Genomic DNA, 9,351 nt, shown 5'->3' on the forward strand with positions numbered 1-9,351 from the left:
GCAACCATGACGATAGAACTTGCCCAATCAAACCTATGATTCACCCAAAGTTTTGATAAAATATCGGTTCTCCGTGTAGCCTTCTAGTGCATTCCAACTAGCCGAACCACATCCTCAAGTCCGTTACTGGTGCATGAGTTTCAAACATTATTTTGTTTAACTTGGCACTGATTTGTTTTTCCCCCAGATGAGACTAATATCACAAACAAGCACCTAACTGAGGTTGGTATCGGGGGTGGTCTTACAGCAAACCTGACCTGCATTGCAAAGGGCAACCCCGAACCTACCATCACATGGCTCGATCCGAATGGAGTAGAGATCATCAACGGTGGAAATGGTAACAAGTACACGGTGGTAGAATCATATACAACATCTGATACTGATATGACCGTTGGAAATGTGACCACCAGTACACTGAGCATCCGGGCAGTGGACCCTCAGGTGGACTATGGGGTGTATACCTGCAACAGCAACAATGGCATCGGACAAGGAGACAAGCATGAAATCATTGTCAATGGACCAAGTAAGAATAAAATAATTTGGGTTGCAACAGTTTAAACTACGCCCGTGAACGGACGTTTTTAAACAGACTTAAACATGTAAAAGGAAGTGCTTGTATGTTGCCATGATGCAGTTAGTCAAAATTAGGTCATTGTCGGAACCAAATCTGAATTCTACCCAACATGTCGTGGCTATATTTATTTTGTTAATCTTCTTTTAGTTTTCCCTTGTTCTCGTGGTTTTGTTTTGATGACCTGTCACTGTGTCGACAGATTGAAAAGTTCCTCCTATTCAACCTTTTCTTGAAGAGATTAATAACATAAAGGTCTTTTAAAGAAACACGTTACCTTGGATCGGGCGAGCTAGTCAATGAAAAACGTTTGAAACCGTTGGTTTCAAGATGCATATGGTTGGAAAGGTGTCCTGAAAGTAGAATATAATGGTCCAGACAAATGCCTCGAAATTGCATGGTTTTCCTTACACGCCATGAACTAACACAGCACGCCATTTTGTGGAGTCAAATTTTGACGACTGTAAGTTCGCAAAGTAAAAGGAAAACCACGCAATTCCGAGGCATGTCTGTGTGGATCATTTTATACTACTTTTAAAACATCCTTCTACCGTATAAATTTCATAACAAACGGTTTCAAACGATTTCCATGGACCAACTCGACCGATCCAAGGCAACGTGTTCCTTCAATCGGATCTCATTGCTGTTTCGTTGTATTAGAACCCAACAAGCCGACGGGTGTCGTATTGACAGGCCGTACTTCAAGCTCAATAGCAGTGCGATGGTCAGCTGGTTATGATGGCGGTGGGACTCAGTGGTTTCATGTCAGCCATAAGAAGACTGCAGTCTCCTCTGAGACATTCAGCGATAGGATTGATGAGGGGGTGACTTCATACAACGTGAATGGTCTCGAGTCATACACGGAGTACGAGATCAAGGTTTATGCTCAGAATGACGTGGATAGAAACCCAATTCCTGGCATCATTGTGGAATACACATTGCGTAAGTGTTCCTGTGGCTATGGACATATAAATTGGTTTCAGAACATCAGCACATGCTGACAACTAGTTTGTTCCAAAAAGTGGGTTTGCTTTACTTGTTTCCAACTATTTTTTATTTTGAAAAGTTTTGACATAGGCCTTCCTGTTTTGTACACAAATGATATGCTGACCGAGTTTTATCTTGCCCATTCTTAACCAAATCACTTTACCATGTTGATAACACCCCTCTATGACGTGGTACATGGCCCAGCTTAGGATACCATGTGCTGACTGGTATGTAAGATGTTGTTAAGACAGTTATGTCAGTAAGTGATGTTTATGTACCTATACAGGGTTTGAAATTGTATTTGGCAAAGAAAATATTCTGACATGCAGTTTAGGTTACTCAGGCACAGCTCGTGTCATGTGTGATTTTCTTATAAAGTTGCTTTTCAATTTAATGCACCATATGAATAAAACAACATATAAACTTCCCGTTTTAGTCACCATGGTACTTTTTCTTTAATCAACATGTGATCGCGATGTCATGAAGCTGTAACACCAACCTCGGATTTAGGTAAGTATCTACATACTCGGAATGTTCATTGAATTGGAAAACGGCTTTCATAAATAATACAATTAGTACATTGACAAAATAATGGAAGTTTACGATATTATGTTAAAAAAAGAAAAGAAGAAAAAAGCCAGTCGAAAAATTAAGATTGTTTTTATTTATTAATATGCAAGTACATAGGACTGCCACCCCCCCCTCCCAAAAAAAAGGAAGTAACATCAACAAATAAAAAAAAATTAGTAAAAAACGAACAAATTAAAAAATCAATCAACATCCTTGTATTGAATATAGGTGAAACATTGATCAAATACGGAGACATTTCACACTTATCATTTTTTCTATTTACTTCGGATCTTTTGACAAAATTACAGTTTCACAGAATAAAACAATTTTGTTGAACATCACTTTTCGTAAATCATGTAATAAAGATTTACACATTATTTGCTTTTTCTTTTTTAAGGTTTCACCCTATTTTATAACTCGAATGAGGGCACAGTGAAAATTGACGGATTGAATGCTAATAACGGCAAATGCATCCAACTGGAAGTTAAACGCGAAGGCATCCCAGGTTGGGCTTCTTGCGGAGACTGCATCGAAACTAACGGCACTTTTACGCTATCATATTGGTGTCTACAAACTCGAAAACGAAGAAGACGGGCTATCGGAGACGTGGAGACGGTGCGTGCCAGACTTTGTCAAATGAATGGACAGTTACTTTGCAGTGATTTTATTAGCGTGAAGGAGCATGGTAAGTTGAAGTGGATGACGTAAGTGCACGATGACAACCATAGCTTGTGTTAGAGGAATGAATATAGCTGATTTATTTTAGTGTGAAAAGAGAAATGCACGACTCAACTTGGCGATGGTCGCTTTTTAGTGACAGTCATAGAAGAATGCCATGCACGGGGTATACCGAGAAACACTTGCTCTATGCTTAGCATGAGACAGGCGATAGACCATTATTTGCTTCCTGGTGCATATTGCACATTACAAAACCCAAATGCAAAAAAGGCGGTCTTAAGTTAAATCACAAAAACTTATAATAGCTAACAGTAATTGCCGATGGGTGAAAACACCCAAGGCAAACATTGCAAAATGCTTATTAAAAAAACCAAAAAAACAATAACAACAGAAGTCTCATTTTGAAATTATACTTTTTGACACTCGTGTAAAACCGAGCAAAGCATCAGCAGGATACGATATAGGGAGTTGTGCGAGGCATCTTTTCTGATTGTTTGTATTCTTTCTTCATCCTTTGAATTCCAGTAGACCTTTCTGCATCGTCAGTTACCGGTATCGCTGTTGGTGTAACCGTCGGGATGGTTTCAATAGCTGTTGTAATGTTCTTGCTTGGAATGTTTTTTGGCAGAAAATTCAAAAATAAAAATGGTAAGAGACGGTGTGTTTCCATAATTGAATCAAGTGCTTATTACACTGCAAAAACTCGGGTGTCAAAATAGTCACATACCCAGGAGAGAATAACATCAGAGAGTGTTGAAAACACACCAAAGTAATTGTGTTGGCATACATAAATTTACGTTTTTACTTTTTGTTCGAATCGATATATCAGTTCAGTTCAGTTCAGTTCTGTTCAGTTCAGTTCAGTTCTGTTCAGTTCAGTACAACATTTATTTTCAATAGTGACAACACCTATAGTTAGTTTTAACATCCCAGTTTTAACCGGGCATCCTGTTAACGGGGAAAATCGAATTCTTGTGACTTTTCCCACTTCTCTTTTCTTTCTTTTTTCAGGTCGAGAAAAAGAGAAACCGACATTGCAAAGGTGATCTTCGCTAGTTTGTTATCTTTGTTTTGAAACGTTTTGTTTGTTGAGTTGTTTGTCGGGGTGTTTGCGTGTATTTTTTGCTTCTGTTTCTCACAATAGTTTTCGATTAAACTTAATAGTCGCATTCATAAAGCACTTTTTAGCAAACTTTACATGTAGTAACATACATGTACGTATGTTTTATATAGCACTGGACACATTTAGTAATAATTGTCAATGACTCTTGCCAGTATGCTCTTGGTGTATTCCAACATGTGCATGAAATAACACATCTGTGACAGTTTAGGCTCAATTGGTCTTTGAAGTTGCACAAGTGAATAAAAGAAAAACACACTTGTTGCCGGGTTTGTGTGCTTTCAGATCCCTGAGAAAAAACTGGGCCCGATAGTCTTTCTCGGGTTCAAATTAGCGAGAAACTACATATCTATTTCTCGAAAACTACGTTGCTTCATTAGAGGGAGCCATTTCTCACAAGTTTTATACTACAAACGGCTCTACATTGCTCGTTACCAAGTAGGTTTGAATTAAAATATGTATTTTGAGTAATTACCAACTAATGTCTATGAGAGATTTTAATGAGTAAAGGGCAAGTCACACATTCTATTGGTTGAATTGCTCCACGCTTATGCAACCAATCGAGGGCGGGCGTGCATTTTTATCGTTCTCGATGTCCTCGTTATCGGGGCCTGTGATGAGACCGGACGTTATAAAAAGACTACTGCGTAATGACGAAGAGGGAAATTAGTTCAATGGAATGGTTCAGCTACAACGTAAAGCATGTTGGGCAAAGCGAATAATAGGGGTCAACGGGAAGTTGAAACTTTGAACTGTAAAAATGACCAACTTTTCGAAAATAATTAAACTTTCAAAAGACTCTGCCTTTAAAGGAACACGTTGCCTTGGATCGACGAGTTGGTCTTTTAAAAGCGTTCTGTAACCGTTTGTTATACAATGCATATGGGTAGAAAGATGTAAAAGTATAATACAATGATCTACACAAAAATGCCTCGAAATTGCGTGGTTTTTCTTTTACCTCGTCGACTAACACGGTCGGCCATTTATGGGAGTCAAACTTTTGACTCCCATAAAATTATGGCCGACCGTGTTAGTTCGCGTGGATCATTATAATCTACTTTTAAAATATGCATTTCATAACAAACGTTTTAAACCGCTTTTTATAGACCAACTCGTCCAATCCAAGGCAACGTGTTCCTTTAACTATTAAATAAGTTGATTATCTAAATAATCTAAGTTGTGTATGATCACTTTGGATAAAGTTCTTCCATCCATGATCTCTTTATTAGAAAACAACGAAGCATAGAGAATAAACAAAAGGAGTTTGGAGGAACGTCTGTCTACCAAGATGTTACAGGTGCCGATAAAAACCAATCTGACCAGGGTTTATGTGCTGTCGAACTCTGTAAGAGGCACCATAAGTTACAGGAACATTTAAAAATATAGCGAAATAATGCCTCGCTAAGTGTCCGATGATTTTATGTTCCCCACACATTTTGTGCATATCTTCTTGTTACTTTTATACCGGTATTTGTGCAAAAAAGCATGAAACCCTCAAAATGTGTTTTGCATAGGTGGAATTCACTCGTCCCCAGCGCCTTGCCATAACCAAAGGCGCTGGGATGGGCAAACGTATCAAGCACGCTCATATCCCAAAATGCTCAGTCCCACCATGTATCATGGTCACACTGCTATATGCACTGCACGCATGACTTACTTCCTGGTCAAGAATATGCCCTAGCTGATAAGCCCTTCCCATCGGTCCTGGATAGCCTGGCCGCTGAGGCCGAGCGAATCGGTGGAAAGCCCAACTGTGCAGACTATAACCACGAAGACAGTCTGAAACCCAAATTCATACCAAAGCAAAATTGAATGCACAACATTAAGCATTTGAAAAACTTACATAAGGAATGATTAATAATATTCAAGTCAAATTTGTTTTCTTCTAAGAAATGGCCATTGTTGAATCAACCGATCCTGACCAAGCAACAGACAGGACATACGCGAATGTCTTATTCAAGGACAAGGCTTTCCCACGTGACATGCTGAAGATTATAAAGGAGCTTGGACACGGTGCCTTTGGTCAGGTGTTTCTGGCTGAAGCAAATGGAATCCTTAAGAAGTCGAAAGCGACATTAGTCGCCGTCAAGACACTCAAAGGTAGGCATCGTTGTTCACCTTTACTTTAAGAAATGTTACTCGTATTCTAATTAAATTTATTTTCTCATGTTTGTATAATTATTTCAATCAATCATTTGGACGCAGCTGCGCAAAACCTGCCTGCGCTTGATGCTTACGCAGGTGTTGAAACTTTCAAGCAACGGTTGTCACATACAAACCACTACAGCAACATAAGTTTTCATTTCTTAAATGAGCCCAGGGTAAATAATCTTGAACTAAATGGATTGTTTTAATTTTAGCATAACATTCTTAACAAAAGGTATGTTGCAATTAAAATGGTTTCATTTATATTATGTTGTTTTCATCGTGTCTGCAGAGGGGGCAAGTCCGATCGACAAAAAAGACATGATGCAAGAGTTGGATCTCATGAAGAAGTTACCAGGCCACTACAATGTCATTAAGCTTCTTGGATTTGATGTTGAGCTAGGTATTTTTGATATAATTATATTGTACGTCTCGAACCGAATCTCACAACCCCAGATTGTTACTTGCAACTATATTTTGGTCAGTGTCACCAAGCAACTTGTCGATCGAGTTTGAAACTTGAGTGTTTTATTGTTTGACGTTTCACACACTCAAAGTGTATGGTAAAATTAGTTGTTAATACACCGGTCAGTTGAAATTCAATTTTGTTCTTGAGGGTAGGCCGTTTACATTGCCGTCATAATATCCCGCCTTTTCAGATCCCCCTTACATCATTGTTGAGTATCTATCTCGAGGAAACCTGAAAGACCTACTAAAAGACAGTCGCAGTAAAGGAGGACGTGTCTATGGAAACCTACACGGCGTCAGTAAATCACTTACATCCGGGAACCTCGTGAAGTTTGCTACTGATATAGCAGACGGAATGCAGTTTATATCATCACATAAGGTAACGCTAGCAAAGTAAATTCACTAAGGGTAACTTTTAAAACGCCAGTAAAAAAATGTTTTATTCGTAACAATATTGCCTACTTTTGAGTAGAACTTTGTTCTAATAGTTTGAACCGTGTTCTTATAGAACTTTATTATGCTGCCTTTCTTTGTCATGTTCCTCGTATCGAATGAATGCTCATAGTCCATTTGCAGTTAGGAACCAGACTATTTTGTTCTTCCAGCCTCGGTTTGGTAACATCGGTATGGACGAAATTCAAGATGGCTGCACCCCTGATGAAGGTCTATAGCGTTACCGTGTTCAATTACCCCCCCCACACACACACCCACACACCCCCACCCCCACCCACACACAGACAAGTTAGGTATACATCTGTAACCGTGTACCTCCTTATTTTGTCTTTTTTATGAGTGTACCTACTCACACAAACCTCCTTCTTTTACACCCCATAATGCTGCAGTGTATCCATCGAGATCTGGCTACCAGAAACATCCTCGTTGCAGAAGACATGACTTGTAAAGTGTCTGATTTCGGACTCGCTCGAGATGTGATTGACAATCGAGCTTATGAAAGACGTTCACAGGTGATGAAGAACCCGTCCAAAACAACCAACAAAACAGTTCTGCACATGCGGCAGATTTGATAAATAACATAAACTCATATGGCCACTTTTGTAGTCTCTTCATAGGTCTCCTATCTTTTCCCACTGGTCAGACCACAGGACATGGGCATTTTTTGTTTTCTGTTGTTACTCTGCGGTTTGGCGGGCCATTGTAACTCCTTATTCCTTCCTCCAGGCAAACACCAACGGTCATATCATTGGATTGGATACATGGATTGATTCATGTTCATATAAATTATAGTCCTAGATCTGGTCCCTGGAAATTATAAATTTATTTTGTTGTTTTTATTTGTGTATTGTGTTTGTAAGTGGCCAGATCGAATCGGTGTGCTAGTAGTCTTATCATCATTAAACCATTTCGCTCGAAAGAAATCTGCTGGCCATATCATGCATGCATTGTGTCTTTACTTTTCATACTGATTAGGGCCGATTGCCTCTTCGCTGGATGGCGATGGAGTCGTTGCTTGATGACGTGTACACAGCAGAGAGTGACGTGTGGTCATTTGGCGTTCTTCTGTGGGAAATTGTGACGCTCGGTGAGTTTATGACAACATTTAGGCTACAATTTCTTGCCGAAGCTCTCGTGTCCAAATAATATGAGTTAAAGACACTGGACAGTATTGGTAAGGCAAAAACAAAAACAACTAGACATTAAGTGTTTGTGAACAAACACGAAGCTGTTCCGTGATGTTTTGCTTGGATTATGTGGTTCATTGCCCAAGGAATATATAAATGGAAAAAAAAGTTTCAAAAAAGTTGTGTAGCTCTTGGTATTAGGTCACACTTCCTGGTTGACCCGCAAGTAAAGGTCAAAATGGGCCCACAGCTACCAAAGACTAATCTGCAATGCCAAGGAGTCTATAACTGAAAAAGTTTAAGCAATCGGTTGTGAAGACCTTGATATATAGTCCCACTTCCGGTTGACCCAGAAGTAGAGGTCAACATAGGGTCACAGTTTTTCAAAGTTAATATTTATTGCCTTAGAGTCTATAACTGAAGTTTGAACTTTGGCTTTGAACTTCTTGAGATATTGGCCCACTTCCGGTCGACCCGGAAGTAAAGGTCAACATGGGGTCAAATGTGTTTCAAACTAATCTTGAATGTTCAAGGAGTCTATAACTGAAAAAAGTTTGAAAATCGTTGTATATTTCTTGAGAAATGGTCCCACTTCCGGTTGACCCGGAAGTAGAGGTCAACTTGAGATCACGGTTTGTCAAAAGTTATATTTTTATGCCTAAGGAGTTTATAACTGAAAAAAGTTTTATAATCTGTTGTATAGTTCTTGAGATATGGCCCCACTTCCGGCCGACCCGGAAGTAGGGGTCAACTTGAGGTCACGATTTTTCAAAATTAATCTCCAATCCCCAAAGAGTCTTTAGCAACAAACAGTCTTAAAATCGGCTGTATACTTCTTGAGATATGGCGCTGCAAAGATTTTCTGATTGAATATGCAAATGAGAGTCATGTGGCTAATTAGTTACTAGTTGCCATTTTTCAAAAACAAATTAAAGATGCAAACATCACGACATCGTCTAGTCTTCTCAGACTCTCCCCGAGAGTCCTCAACCCATATAGGTTCGCAGTGTGTTGCAAGAGCCATAGAGATGTCTAAATGATGCAATTAAAGTGACTGCACCCAATTTATGAAGTACTACGTTGTACCCATGATGCCAAGATTCTAATTGATTAATTAATTAATAGACGAACATTGATTGCTTTTATGGACTGAAACAAATCTTATTAGAATCAGTGTATTTTTCGACACATAATATAATTTTTAGGAAACTAACAAATAGATTATTTAGAAG

General features: G+C 39.0%; 1 protein-coding gene across 1 annotated transcript; it reads left to right on the forward strand.

Annotated features, from left to right (window-relative positions):
* Positions 1-219: 219 nt before the first annotated feature.
* On the forward strand, positions 220-8,079 carry LOC117306638 (fibroblast growth factor receptor 2-like; the record flags this gene model as incomplete). Its single annotated transcript, XM_033791125.1, has 10 exons — positions 220-523; positions 1,232-1,513; positions 2,526-2,813; positions 3,818-3,848; positions 5,156-5,271; positions 5,853-6,026; positions 6,364-6,474; positions 6,731-6,918; positions 7,382-7,504; positions 7,968-8,079. Coding segments are annotated over exons 1-10 (1,564 nt in total), but the record flags the coding sequence as incomplete, so codon positions are not given.
* Between the last annotated feature and the right edge of the window lie 1,272 nt (positions 8,080-9,351).

Source organism: Asterias rubens, unplaced genomic scaffold (genome assembly GCF_902459465.1).
Source record: "Asterias rubens unplaced genomic scaffold, eAstRub1.3, whole genome shotgun sequence".
Lineage (NCBI taxonomy): Eukaryota > Metazoa > Echinodermata > Asteroidea > Forcipulatida > Asteriidae > Asterias > Asterias rubens.